General features: G+C 45.2%; 1 protein-coding gene across 1 annotated transcript in view; it reads right to left on the reverse strand.

The window, feature by feature from the left end:
- Positions 1-1,468: 1,468 nt before the first annotated feature.
- Positions 1,469-15,011, reverse strand: part of LOC311149056 (semaphorin-6B-like) — a gene marked incomplete at its 5' end in the record, with an annotated part of 73,869 nt that continues 60,326 nt past the window's right edge. The window contains one exon of the mRNA XM_084186158.1: positions 1,469-2,814. Coding sequence (XP_084042284.1) covers positions 1,934-2,814 — 881 coding nt within the window. The 3' untranslated portion in view covers positions 1,469-1,933. The remainder of the gene's footprint in view (positions 2,815-15,011) is intronic.

A 15,011-nucleotide genomic window follows, 5' to 3' on the forward strand; every position in this document is an offset into this window, starting at 1 on the left:
AGAAATCACTCAGATAATGGCTGCTGGACCAGATATCTAGTGGGATAACCAGAGACTAACACGACTTCCACTGCAGTCTCCATCCTGACCCTGAAAGAGAGAATTATCCACACACACAAGTCATGACCCAGATTAACAAACACCAGCCACCGGATCGACAGGCAAGGGAGAGAGAAGAGGCGCGGACAAAAGGAGAACATCAAACAGAGAGAGAGAGAGTGGAGAGAGACAATTCACGCCCAAACAGTCCCACTTTACATTGTTTAGCCAGTGTCCCTTGTGTGGAGACGCTGAAAGGCAGGGATATAGTGATAGCAGTCTGAATGATGCCAGCCCCAGCCCTATGGACCCATCCGTGGGCCCACCACCCTACCTGGTCCCAGCCCCAGCCCTATGGACCCATCCGTGGGCCCACCACCGTACCTGGTCCCAGCCCCAGCCCTATGGACCCATCCGTGGGCCCACCACCCTACCTGGTCCCTGCCCCAGCCCTACGGACCCATCCGTGGGCCCACCACCCTGCCTGGTCCCAGCCCTATCGACCCATCCTTGGCCCACCACCCTACCCCAGTCCCAAACGGTGCCAGTGTCTGTGAGGGGGCCGGAGGGACGGGAAGGGGGGCGCTGCTTTCCTCATTGATATTCCACTGGGCTAGGTCGCTGGGTTTGTCCCGCCTGCACTGACTCTTAACGGCTATTTGTTGTAGCCGTCTCCTCCTGCTCCAGGGCACAAAGAGGCTCAGTGTCAGGGAGAGGAGCCTGAATGGAGCTCCCCAGTGGCAGGGTAGAGGACCTGCTAGCTCCCACAGCCATGCTCACATTCCCCTACATGGGCTGTGTGCTCTCCTCTCTGCTAGGTTGGGCAGCCCAGGCATCAGGTCAGGTCACACAGACCCAGGGAGAGGGAGACAGATAAGGAGGGAGGGAGGGGGAGTTCTGCCCTCTTTCCTTGGTCCCTCCACTTCTCCAAGGAAACACAGCATTTTTTTTTAAATGGAAAGGTACCATCTTCTTATCTCCTCCCTCCTGGTTTTTGCCCCCTCCACCTTGACATGTTCAAGTCCAGTGGTCGTTGCTAGTTCTGGGCTCAAGACTCGGGTGGGGATGTAATCATTGCATGGTCTGATTTATAAACACTTAATAGAGCTTTAGAAACACTAAAAATGTGTTTTTTCCATGATTGTTAACACAATGGGAAGAATCGTTGACATCATTACCAAGCTTATTCCTATAAGAAGATCCAGTGTGTTGTATACTGACATTAAGACAGGAAGCCTCTCCTTTAATGCATGATTCAGTGTTCTCTGGCATTGCTAATACCTGCCAAACACAAGCTGAGTGATAGAGCTGAGTGATAGAGTTGGCCTGAAAACCAAGGACAAGCACATGGTTGTCTGCTGGATGCTGGCACAAAAGCAAAGCAGAAATAAAAATGTCACACACAAAGAATGACTTGCAGAGCACAAGATAGTAGAAGGAGACCTTTTACAACTGGAGCTGAATGCTAAATTATCAGTGAAGTGGTTCTCAGTTTTTTAAATTCCTTTTTCACAAAATGTCCCTTCCCTTGCACCCCTTACCAGTCCTTGAGGTTGGTCTCATTGTGTCCAGTCCCAGCTCCACGGGTTAAACCACTTACGGAGCAGTGGGGTGCACCTCTCAGGGCGAGAGCAGAGCTGTAGCCATGTGTAGAATAACCTCCTCTCTTTAACTCTCTCTCTTTCTTTCTCTCTCTAAACTGCTGGCTTCTGGTGTCCCAGTCTCTTCAGTCAGTCAGTCAGTTAGTCAGGCTCCGCGCCAGGGGTTGTCAGAACATTGAATGACAGTGAGAGAGGACAGACAGGGCTGGATTTGGGATGGGAGAGTCTGAGGGGTATTCCAGTTGCTGAGGGGAAATGGGTTTCAGAGAGGGGGGTTCATGGCACTCTTCTCCTCACTGGCCACTAGGGGTACGCTCGCCCACGCTCTTTCCCATCAGGTGACTGAAGTCGGACAGGCCGTGGTGGTTGGCCCGGATCAGGCCCGGGTGCTGGGAGGGGTAGGGCGCTCCGTTGTTGCTGTTATAGTTGAGCCCCTCATGGGTCCAGCGGGGGGGCTCCCCAAAGTCCATCTGGGTGCTGGGGGCTGAGACCACTCTCCTGCGGTCTGGGGAGTCCTGCGGCGTGGCTGGGTAGTTGTACTCGCCTGCAGAGTTCCTCAGGGTGGTCCTGGGTTGTCCCCCGTGGGGCTCCCGGTGGCTGGCCAGGACCAGGTAACGTGTTCGCTCCATGTTGGGGGGCCCCACGTTCCCTGGGTCCTCGTGCCTGCCCCCTCTCTCCTGCAGGAACTTGGAGCTCAGGTAGATGACTGAGTTGGCTGGGCAGGGCATGCCCACTGAGGTGAGGAAGGTCTGGCTCTGGTCCCAGTCTCCGTCTGGGAGCCTCATGCTGGGTGGAGGCCGTTTCTGCTGCAGGGGGGTCTGTTCTGGAGTAGGTAGGCCTGGGTCCATCTCACCTTTAGGCCAGCCATTGGGCATTACGAACGGGTTGTCTGCCTGGGAATGTGACCGGGGCCTCTCGCTGCCACTGGTACGGGTCACACTCATCACCGAGCCGCTCCGCCCCTGACCCAGCATGTTCTGCTCCTTGTCCCCTTTACGACTCCTATTGGCTCCTGCCCCTCGCGTGCGGTGGCGGTGGCGATGACTCATGATCCAGCAGACAGCCAGGCCCGACAGCACCGCCCCCGTGGTGAAGGCTGAGACTGCAGACACGACCAGCAGGTTCACGGATACCAGACCGTCTGGTTCGTCAATGAAAGACTCCTGAAGAAGACCTACAGACACACAGAGAAAGACAGACAGACAAACAGAGACACAGAAAAGGATGTCAGTAAGTCAGTGGATACAGTGGATATGTGAAAGACTGTTCAGATACTCTTGGAGGACAATGGATGTTGAAGAGAAAAATACATACATACATTATAAAACAATACATTTCTGTTTTTAGCCTTCATTAGTGTTCTAAAGTCAGTAGACAAAGCATCTCAGCCCTGGCCTTAGTAAACATGTGGGAGTTTACAGCTTGACAAAGTGGCCTATTTCTCTGTGCCTCAGTGGGTGGGGAGGAATGCTCTCCTGTGAAGGTATGCTATTGGTGTAACGGCTAATTGTGTTCATTACCTAAAGTGGATGGTTATTTTAATGGCTGTAATAACTGTCTTCCTGATTGAGAATATCTCCCAACCCCGAAGCGTTGCGGAACATTAACTTTGCAGCGGAATAATGTCTGTACACTCTGGACTTAATAGTGAATAATTGCTTTAAGTTCCTTACTGTATTTACACATGAACTTCACAAAGTTATTTTCTTCTAATGGTATGAGAAATTATTCACAATGTTTACAATAACTGACAGCACATCTGAAAAGAGGCATAAGACAATATGTTTATTTTCCCCCAAAGAACATGATAGAAGCTCCTCTGGAGAATGGAATATATGAATTATTAAAGCAGTGAAAAACAGGAGAGCACAAAGCTGCTGCCATGGATCAATTAAGAAAATGTCAGGAGAAAACTTGTTCTTCGCAGTACCAGGCACAATACCAATAGAAAACAAAGAGCTTCCTCCCAGCCAGAGGAAGAATGGGGAAAAAATAGAGAAAGAGTGAAAGATGGAGAGAGAGAGAGAGAGAGAGAGAGAGAGAGAGAGAGAGAGAGAGAGAGAGAGAGAGAGAGAGAGAGAGAGAGAGAGAGAGAGAGAGAGAGAGAGAGAGAGAGAGAGAGAGAGAGAGAGAGAGAGAGAGAGAGAGAGAGAGAGAGAGAGAGAGAGAGAGGAAGGGAAAGAGGCCTACAGCAGACTACTGAGGCCCCAGACAAACATAGTAAATGTTTGTTTCTTAAATTACTCCAAAAGCAAAGGGATGGTGATGCGTGTGTCTGGGAGAGGAGAGAGGACCAGAGAAATAAAAGCGGGCCCCACAGGAAATAGATGGATGTCATTAATGGATGTTGGTAGCCACTTATTCACCCCGCAAAGAAAAGAGAGAAAGAACATTCCAAAATGCAAGGAGCAGCGGTCTGCTTTAAACTAACATACTGTTATTTTAATGGAGACAAATGGCAAGAATTAGGAGCAGGTAGAATAAACTAGCTAGTAGTTAATGAGTGGGTTTTGGGGCTTGGCAAGACAGAGTATTATTCATGCATTGACACGAGGCCGGGGAATTAAACACCACAGTAATAGAAGGGGAACCTCGACAGGCCACAGTGAAAAGGATTTAGTGCTAATCAAGTTGCCATCTTGGTCAATCAATGTCCTTTTCTACTCTAATTTGTGTTTTATCACTTATCCAATAGAGCCTGGTGTTACATGGAGGATGGCTGGGTAGCATAGTTACAGTGAGTGAATGATGTGCTGTGTGTCTCTGGCATCTTCAACTATAGATTGGACATAGATTGGACACACAGGGGAGTGTGCTTGGGCCTCTACTGTTTTTTCTGTATATAAACGATATGAAAGATGCTTGTTCTTGCTGTCTTTATGCAGATGACTATACACTTCTGGTGTCTCACAAAAGTAAAACTATGTTGGAGAGCATACTTAGCACAGAGCTTACTAACATTAGGTCAGTTAGGATCACCACTTTATTTTAAGAATGTGAAATGTCACAATAATAGTAGAGAGAATGATTTATTTCAGCTTTTATTTATTTCATCACATTCCCAGTGGGTCAGAAGTTTACATACACTCAATTAGTATTTGGTAGCATTGGCTTTAAATTGTTTAACTTGGGTCAAACGTTTTGGATAGCCTTCCACAAGCTTCCCACAATAAGTTGGGTGAATTTTGGCCCCTTCCTCCTGACAGAGCTGGTGTAACTGAGTCAGGTTTGTAGGCCTCCTTGCTCGCACACGCTTTTTCAGTTCTGCCCACAGATTTTCTATAGGATTGAGGTCAGGGCTTTGTGATGGCCACTCCAATACCTTGACTTTGTTGACCTTAAGCCATTTGCCACTACTTTGGAAGTATGCTTGGGGTCATTGTCCATTTGGAAGACCATTTGTGACCAAGCTTTAACTTCCTGACTGATGTCTTGAGATGTTGCTTCAATATATCCACATAATTTTCCTTCCTCATGATACCATCTATTTTGTGAAATGCACCAGTCCCTCCTGCAGAAAAGCACCCTCACAGCATGATGCTGCCACCCTCGTGCTTCACAGTTGGGATGGTGTTCTTCGGCTTGAAAGCTACCCCGTTTTTCCTCCAAACATAACAATGGTCATTACGGCCAAACAGTTCTATTTTTGTTTCATCAGACCAGAGGACATTTCTCCAAAAAGTACAATCTTTGTCCCCATGTGCAGTTGCAAACCGTAGTCTGGCCTTTTTATGGCGGTTTTAGAGCAGTGCCTTCTTCCTTGCTGAGCGGCCTTTCAGGTTATGTCGATATAGGACTCGTTTTACTGTGGATATAGATACTTTTGTACCTGCTTCCTCCAGCATCTTCACAAGGTGCTTTGCTGTTGTTCTGGGATTGATTTGCACTTTCGCACCAAAGTACGTTCATCTCTAGGAGACAGAACGCGTCTCCTTCCTGAGCGGTATGATGGTTGCGTGGTCCCATGGTGTTTATACTTGCGTACTATTGTTTGTACAGATGAACGTGGTACCTTCAGGCGTTTGGAAATTGCTCCCAAGGATGAACCAGACTTGTGGAGGTCTACAATTTCTTTCTGAGTTCTTGGCTGATTTCTTTTGATTTTCCCATGATGTCAAGCAAAGAGGCACGGAGTTTGATGGTAGGCCTTGAAATACATCTACAGGTACACCTCCAATTGACTCAAATTATGTCAATTAGCCTATCAGAAGCTTCTAAAGCCATTACATCATTTTCTGGAATTGTCAAGCTGTTTAAAGGCACAGTCAACTTAGTGTATGTAAACTTCTGACCCACTGGAATTGGGATACAGTGAATTATAAGTGAAATTATCTGTCTGTAAATAATTGTTGGAAAAATTACTTGTGTCATGCACAAAGTAGATGTCCTAACCGACTTGCCAAAACTATAGTTGGTTAACAACAAATTTGCGGACTGGTTGAAAAACGAGTTTTAATGACTCCAACCTAAGTGTATGTAAACTTCCGACTTCAACTGTATGCACGCACCACTTTTCCATTATTTATTTTTTTTGCATTTTTTGAAACAAGTTATTTTTTTCATTTGACTTCACCAATTTGGACTATTTTGTGTATGTCCATTACATGAAATCCAAATAAAAAACTATTTAAATTACAGGTTATAATGCAACAAAATAGGAAAAATAATTTTGCAAGGCACTGTAAATTGTGTAGGTCCTCTGAAATCAGAGTGGAGTTAGGGGGTGAGGTGGTAACTACTAAAACCTCTGTTAGCTACCTGGGATGCATCCTTGATGGAAGCTTGGGAGGTGTGAGCATGGCCACTAAAGTGCCAGGGAAGGTTAATGCCAGGACTAAGTTTTTGGCTAGAACGTCCAAGCTGCTTGATAAGGACTCCATGAGAGTGTTAGCCACTGCCCTCATTCAATGCCAAATTCTTGACTACGCTAGTACTTCCTGGTTTGGGGGCTTATCTAAGCTTATGAAGGGGAAGCTCCAGATAGCCCAGAATAAGCTGATCAGGGTAATATTGAAGGTGAATCCACGTAATCACATAGGCAGGAGCTGCTTTCAGGAACTCAACTGGCTGCCTGTTGAGGCTAGGGTGTCCCAGATTAGACTGGGTTTGCTTTACAGGAGTATTTATGGTTCTGCGCCCAGATATCTAACTGATTACTTTCCCCATATTATGCACACAATCACAGCACCAGATCAGGTGTTGCTAATATGTGCTTATACAGGTTCAGGAGTAATGCTGGGAAAGGTACTGTCTTGTATACTGGAGCCTCAGAGTGGAATCAGTTGCCTCTGCCCATAGAAAAAGACGTCCTCTCTAGGCAGCTTTAAAAAGAAAGTAAAAAACTGTTTGATGTATTCTGTGCCCATATGAATGTACCCTACGATGTAACTGCAATGATGAGATAGATGTTCTTCTTCTTTGTTTTTATGTGTTATTATCTCGCTGTCATACTGTGTTCAACCGTGTTGGATCTTGCCTAGCCATCTTGTTTCAAGAGGACCACAATGGAAATACGTCCCAGACTTTATTGTGTGATATCCTCGATGATTTTACTCATGTGCATGTAAGTTTTATGTGTGCTTGTTTTTTTAAATGGTCTAATTAATAAACTAAACTAAAAAACTAAAATCCACAATATAGATTGTATTATTGTAGTATTGTAAATTGTATATTGTACATTTGTAATAATAGAGTAATAATGTAACAATGTCTTGTATGATGTATTGTTTTATTTATGATGTAGGCTATTGTTTTGTTGTGATGTAATTGTTTTATTCCTGTTTGGACCCCAGGAAGAGTAGCTGCTGCCTTGGCAACAGCTACTGGGGATCCTAATAAATTCTAAATACTAAATAGTAATTGTGCATGTATGGGTTTTTGGTTTCATATTAGCGTGACTGATTTCCCCTCCTTTTTCTTCCCTCTTTCCTTCCCTCTATCTGCCACATAGGGAGCTCATCGTTCTGCTGGTTAAACACAGTCCCTCCCATTGTGCTTGTGTATTCGGCTAAACACCCATATTCTGTGATATTTATATTGAATCTGGCATTTGCTCATTGGCTCTCTCTCTCTCTCTCTCTCTCTCTCTCTCTCTCTCTCTCTCTCTCTCTCTCTCTCTCTCTCTCTCTCTCTCTCTCTCTCTCTCTCTCTCTCTCTCTCTCTCTCTCTCTCTCTCTCTCTCTCTCTCTCTCTCTCTCTCTCTCTCTCTCTCTCTCTCTCTCTCTCTCTCTCTCTCTCTCTCCTTAGGCAGAGATAAACACATTGTTGGCATCGCCACTCGGCCAGCCTAAACATATCCCTGATTCATGCACTATTTATTTTCCCTTTTCGGGCCAATATTCAACTTGGATTCACTGGCAGTATCTTTTACATAACTCTGGAAAGTGCTGTTCATTGGCAGACAGGCAATAAATAATAAATGTCATTCTCAGGCTATGGCACTGCTGTTATCATATTATTTACTGTTGCCTCTGGTTTAGGAATAAAACAATAAGGTAATGAATTGGTTCTTGGGTTTGGTAATTCCTAAAAACCACAAGCCTCTAAACAACGTTGTACCATCATTTCGTCCACATCTGGAAATGTTCATACTTGGTGGTCATGAAATGTTGTCAGCCAAAAGACTGCCGGTTTCACGATAATTGACCGTTTATTAACATAAAGATGTTTAGCATCTCCAGCCCTCCACACATACAAGCCGCTGATTCGCGCCTTTGGAAGAAAAAAAGTCGAATAAATCAATTTAATATACACCAATCCATTATTTATTTTAGGCAGGTCTAAAGAAACATTGTGATATGAAGAAAATGTATGTCAGAAGAACAGAATATGAGTTGGCCTACTGTATGTTTTCTGGTTATCCGTCATGATATAGGCTGTAGGCTTGTTCATTTAGCAGACAAGATATGCTTATAAGTCCTGTGACATTATTTTATATTATATGATTTTTATAGTCAAAATAATTTAATTGAATTTAGCTGAATAAAATAGAAAGGATATTTTTCTAATTCTAGAGTGAGTGCGCATATGAAGTGGCTACTGTATGTTGAGCGTAAAAGTGATCATTTGGAACAGGTCCTATAGCTAGATTTAGAGTTATTTGGCAACTTTAGTTGTGAATGATACAAACCTTAGAATGTCTTAGAAATCCAAACATACACTGAGTGTACAAAATATTAGGAGCACCTGCTCTTTCCATGACATAGACTGACCAGGTGAATCCAGATGAATGCTATGGTCCCTTATTGATGTCACCTGTTAAATCCACTTCAATCGGTGTAAATGAAGGGGAGAAGACATGTTAAAGAAGGATTTTAAAAGCCTTGAGACAATTGAGACATGGATTGTGTATGTGTGCCATTCAGAGGGTGAATGGGCAAGACAAAATACTTAAGTGCCTTTGAACGGGGTATGGTAGTAGGTGCCAGGCGCACCAGTTTGAGTGTGTCAAGAACTGCAATGCTGCTGGGTTTTTCACGCTCACAGTTTCCGGTGTGTATCAAGAATGGTCCACCCCCCAAAGGACATCCAGCCAACTTGACACAACTGTGGGAAGCATTGGAGTCAACATGGCCCAGCCTTTCTGTGAAATGCTTTCGACATCTTGTCTTTACTAAAATGTAAAATGAATTTCAATTTAGAATGGCCCATTATCCAATGGGCAGGAACAGGGGCAAGAGAAAGAAGACGTATGCACTGGAATAGTGAATGCTTTGCCGCCTGTTTGTTTTTCATGCCGGGTAGGCTACTCCGGTTTTATAGAGGAGCATGTGCTTAATATGAGCAGCTGAGAAATAAATATAGTAGCAGCTGGGATCCTACTCTTTTTAGTGGCAACCATCAAAACTTTGCTTTCACACGAATTGCACATAGAAATGTCTGGGATATACACTGCTCAAAAAAATAAAGGAAACACTAAAATAACACATCCTAGATCTGAATGAATGAAATCATCTTATTAAATACTTTTTTCTTTACATAGTTGAATGTGCTGACAACAAAATCACACAAAAATGATCAATGGAAATCAAATGTATCAACCCATGGAGGTCTGGATTTGGAGTCACCATAAAAATTAAAGTGGAAAACCACACTACAGGCTGATCCAACTTTGATGTAATGTCCTTAGAACAAGTCAAAATGAGGCTCAGTAGTGTGTGTGGCCTCCACATGCCTGTATGACCTCCCTACAACGCCTGGGCATGCTCCTGATGAGGTGGCGGATGGTCTCCTGAGGGATCTCCTCCCAGACCTGGACTTAAGCATCCGCCAACTCCTGGACAGTCTGTGGTGCAACGTGGAGCGAGACATGATGTCCCAGATGTGCTCAATTGGATTCAGGTCTGGGGAACGGGCGGTCCATAGCATTACATTTACATTTTACATTTTAGTCATTTAGCAGACGCTCTTATCCAGAGCGACTTACAGGAGCAATTAGGGTTAAGTGCCTTGCTCAAGGGCACATTTACGTCATTTAGCAGACGCTCTTATCCAGAGCGACTCACCAATTGGTGCGTTCACCCTATAGCCAGTGGGATGACCACTTTACAATTTTGGAAGGCATCAATGCCTTCCTCTTGCAGGAACTGCTGACACACTCCAGCCACATGAGGTCTAGCATTGTCTTGCATTAGGAGGAACCCAGGGCCAACCGCACCAGCATATGGTCTCACAAGGGGTCTGAGGATCTCATCTCTGTCCATCTCTGTCCATGCTCTGGACACTACGCTGACAGACACAGCAAACCTTCTTGCCACATCTCGCATTGATGTGCCATCCTGGATGAGCTGCACTACCTGAACCACTTGTGTGGGTTGTAGACTCCGTCTCATGCTACCACTAGAGTGAAAGCACCGCCAGCATTCAAAAGTGACCAAAACATCAGCCAGGAAGCATAGGAACTGAGAAGTGGTCTGTGGTCACCACCTGCAAAACCAGTCCTTTATTGGGGGTGTCTTGCTAATTGCCTATAATTTCCACCTGTTGTCTATTCCATTTGCACAACAGCATGTGAAATGTATTGTCAATCAGTGTTGCTTCCTAAGTGGACAGTTTGATTTCACAGAAGTGTGATTGACTTGGAGTTACATTGTGTTGTTTAAGTGTTCCCTTAATTTTTTTGAGCAGTGTATAATAACACTTATTTCACGCCACGCATCAACCACTGTTTTGGTAGCATGCAGCCTCTCGCTGTGCGACAGGTGATATTCCTATCGATATTCCCAATCTCTGTATGCCATGGGCTCTCCAACCCTGGTCCTGCAGCTACCCAGTGCTTAATTTGGGAGACCAAGTTAAATCTGTTCGGGAACATCGATAGTAAAAATATTTAATTAAACTGTTGACAGCCCCTCTCTCTGCGCGCTGGAGAAAGGAATGAAGGAGAGAGAGGAGATGGAAATGCACGGTGGTGAGTTATTCACTATAGGCTAACTCTGTAAACCGCCTTGTACAAATAATGAACCAACAGCATCGCCTAGGCCTACACGTTCTTTCCCAGACTCATGGATAGAAAGTTTGGAGAGTAGCATAAGGTAACCAGTCCATCCAGTATGCATAATAATACCGTCCACACTCAAAGACAATTACTATAATGTGTTTAATTTTAGAGTATAGGCTAGACTAATTATGTACCAAAGACATCTTTAATCAGTTTTTCTGCCGTGTGTAATATGCAGTAGGTTATGTATTGTATAACGGCACAATCAGTATTCAAATTCCGTTTTTGTATATATATACAGTGGGGAGAACAAGTATTTGATACACTGCCGATTTTGCAGGTTTTCCTACTTACAAAGCATGTAGAGGTCTGTAATTTTTATCATAGGTACACTTCAACTGTGAGAGACGGAATCTAAAACAAAAATCCAGAAAATCCTATTGTATGATTTTTAAGTAATTAATTTGCATTTTATTGCGTGACATAAGTATTTGATCACCTACCAACCAGTAAGAATTCCGGCTCTCACAGACCTGTTCGTTTTTCTTTAAGAAGCCCTCCTGTTCTCCACTCATTACCTGTATTAACTGCAACTGTTTGAACTCATTACCTGTATAAAAGACACCTGTCCACACACTCAATCAAACAGACTCCAACCTCTCCACAATGGCCAAGACCAGAGAGCTGTGTAAGGACATCAGGGATAAAATGGTAGACCTGCACAAGGCTGGAATGGGATACAGGACAATAGGCAAGCAGCTTGGTGAGAAGGCAACAACTGTTGGCGCAATTATTAGAAAATGGAAGAAGTTCAAGATGACGGTCAATCACCCTCGGTCTGGGGCTCCATGCAAGATCTCACCTCGTGGGGCATCAATGATCATGAGGAAGGTGAGGGATCAGCCCAGAACTACACGGCAGGACCTGGTCAATGACCTGAAGAGAGCTGGGACCACAGTCTCAAAGAAAACCATTAGTAACACACTACGCCGTCATGGATTAAAATCCTGCAGCGCACGCAAGGTCCCCCTGCTCAAGCCAGCGCATGTCCAGGCCCGTCTGAAGTTTGCCAAGGACCATCTGGATGATCCAGAGGAGGAATGGGAGAAGGTCATGTGGTCTGATGAGACAAAAATAGAGCTTTTTGGTCTAAACTCTACTCGCCGTGTTTGGAGGAAGAAGAAGGATGAGTACAACCCCAAGAACACCATCCCAACCGTGAAGCATGGAGGTGGAAACATCATTCTTTGGGGATGCTTTTCTGCAAAGGGGACAGGACGACTGCACCGTACTGAGGGGAGGATGGATGGGGCCATGTATCGCGAGATCTTGGCCAACAACCTCCTTCCCTCAGTAAGAGCATTGAAGATGGGTCATGGCTGGGTCTTCCAGCATGACAACGACCCGAAACACACAGCCAGGGCAACTAAGGAGTGGCTCCGTAAGAAGCATCTCAAGGTCCTGGAGTGGTCTAGCCAGTCTCCAGACCTGAACCCAATAGAAAATCTTTGGAGGGAGCTGAAAGCCCGTATTGCCCAGCGACAGCCCCGAAACCTGAAGGATCTGGAGAAGGTCTGTATGGAGGAGTGGGCCAAAATCCCTGCTGCAGTGTGTGCAAACCTGGTCAAGACCTACAGGAAATGTATGATCTCTGTAATTGCAAACAAAGGTTTCTGTACCAAATATTAAGTTCTGCTTTTCTGATGTATCAAATACTTATGTCATGTAATAAAATGCACATTAATTACTTAGAAATCATACAATGTGATTTTCTGGATTTTAGATTCCGTATCTCACAGTTGAAGTGTACCTATGATAAAAATGACAGACCTCTACATGCTTTGTAAGTAGGAAAACCTGCAAAATCGGCAGTGTATCAAATACTTGTTCTCCCCACTGTATATATAGCCCTATGCATATGTATAAGCTCTAATATGTGTATTTTTGTTGAGTTTAGGCTTTGAAACAACATCCATAACAACCATGTTTCCCACTCAGTTTCGACCTGTTGTTGAACTTCTTTAAATTGATCATCAGAGTGAGGTGAGTTTTAAAAGCACAATGTTTTGATGATAAGTGTTTGATGTGATTTTCGAAAGCATTTGCATTGATGTCAGAGTGGTTAGAGGGACAATAGAGCGCTGAGTACCAGGCCATTAGTGACCTGATGGTCGTTAGCTAGTTGGGTACTACCAGCGCATGTCCAGAGTGCATATGTCGCATAAAGTCGTCTCAAATAAAACTGTGAAGGACCTAGGCGTTACTCTTGACCCTGATCTCTCTTTTGACGAACATATCAAGACTGTTTCAAGGACAGCTTTTTTCCATCTACGTAACATTGCAAAAATCAGAAATTTTCTGTCCAAAAATGATGCAGAAAAATTAATCCATGCATTTGTTACTTCTAGATTAGACTACTGCAATGCTCTATTTTCCGGCTACCCGGATAAAGCACTAAATAAACTTCAGTTAGTGCTAAATACGGCTGCTAGAATCCTGACTAGAACCAAGAAATTTGATCATATTACTCCAGTGCTAGCTTCCCTACACTGGCTTCCTGTTAAGGCAAGGGCTGATTTCAAGGTTTTACTGTTAACCTATAAAGCGTTACATGGGCTTGCTCCTACCTATCTTTCCGAGTTGGTCCTGCCGTACATACCAATACGTACGCTACGGTCACAAGACGCAGGCCTCCTAATTGTCCCTAGAATTTCTAAGCAAACAGCGGGAGGCAGGGCTTTCTCCTATAGATCTCCATTTTTATGGAACAGTCTGCCTACCCATGTGAGAGACGCAGACTCGGTCTCAACCTTTAAGTCTTTACTGAAGACTTATCTCTTCAGTAGGTCATATGATTGAGTGTAGTCTGGCCCAGGAGTGTGAAGGTGAACGGAAAGGCTGGAGCAACGAACAGCCCTTGCTGTCTCTGCCAGGCCGGTTCCCCTCTCCACTGGGGTTCTCTGCCTCTAACCCTGTTGCAGGGGCTGAGTCACTGGCCTGCTGGTGCTCTTTCATGCCGTCCCTGGGAGGGGTACGTCAATTGAGTGGGTTGAGTTACTGACGTGATCTTCCTGTCTGGGTTGGCGACCCCCCCCCCCCCTTGGTTTGTGCTGTGGTGGAGACCTCTGTGGGCTATACTCGGCCTTGTCTCAGGATTGTAAGTTGGTGGTTGGGGATATCCCTCTAGTGGTGCGGGGGCTGTGCTTTGGCGGAGTGGGTGGGGTTATATCCTTCCTGTTTGGCCCTGTCCGGGGGTTTCTTCGGATGGGGCCACAGTGTCTCCGGACCGCTCCTGTCTCAGCCTCCAGTATTTATGCTGCAGTAGTTTATGTGTCGGGGGGCTGGGGTTAGTTGGTTATACCTGGAGTACTTCTCCTGTCTTATCCAGTGTCCTGTGTGAATTTAAGTATGCTCTCTCTAATTCTCTCGTTCTCTCTTTCTCTCTGAGAACCTGAGCCCTAGGACCATACGTCAGGACTACCGGGCATGATGACACCCTGCTGCCCCCAGTCCGCCTGGCCTTGCTGCTATTCCAGTTTCAACTGTTCTGCCTGCGGCTACGAAACCCCTACCTGTCCCAGACCTGCTGTTTTCAACTCTAAATGATCGGCTATGAAAAGCCAACTGAGAGACCTGAGCCCTAGGACCATACGTCGGGACTACCGGCCGTGGTGACTCCTTGCTATCCCCAGTCCGCCTGGCCTTGCTGCTATTCCAGTTTAAACTGTTCTGCCTGCGGTTATGGAACCCCTACCTGTCCCAGACCTGCTGTTTTAAACTCTAATGATCGGCTATGAAAAGCCAACTGAGATTTATTCCTGATTATTATTTGACCATGCTTGTCACTTATGAACATTTTTGAACATCTTGGCATGGTTCTGTTATAATCTCCACCCGGCACAGCCAGAAGAGGACTGGCCACCCCTCATAGC

Source organism: Coregonus lavaretus, assembly GCF_964263955.1.
Source record: "Coregonus lavaretus genome assembly, chromosome: 21".
NCBI lineage: Eukaryota > Metazoa > Chordata > Actinopteri > Salmoniformes > Salmonidae > Coregonus > Coregonus lavaretus.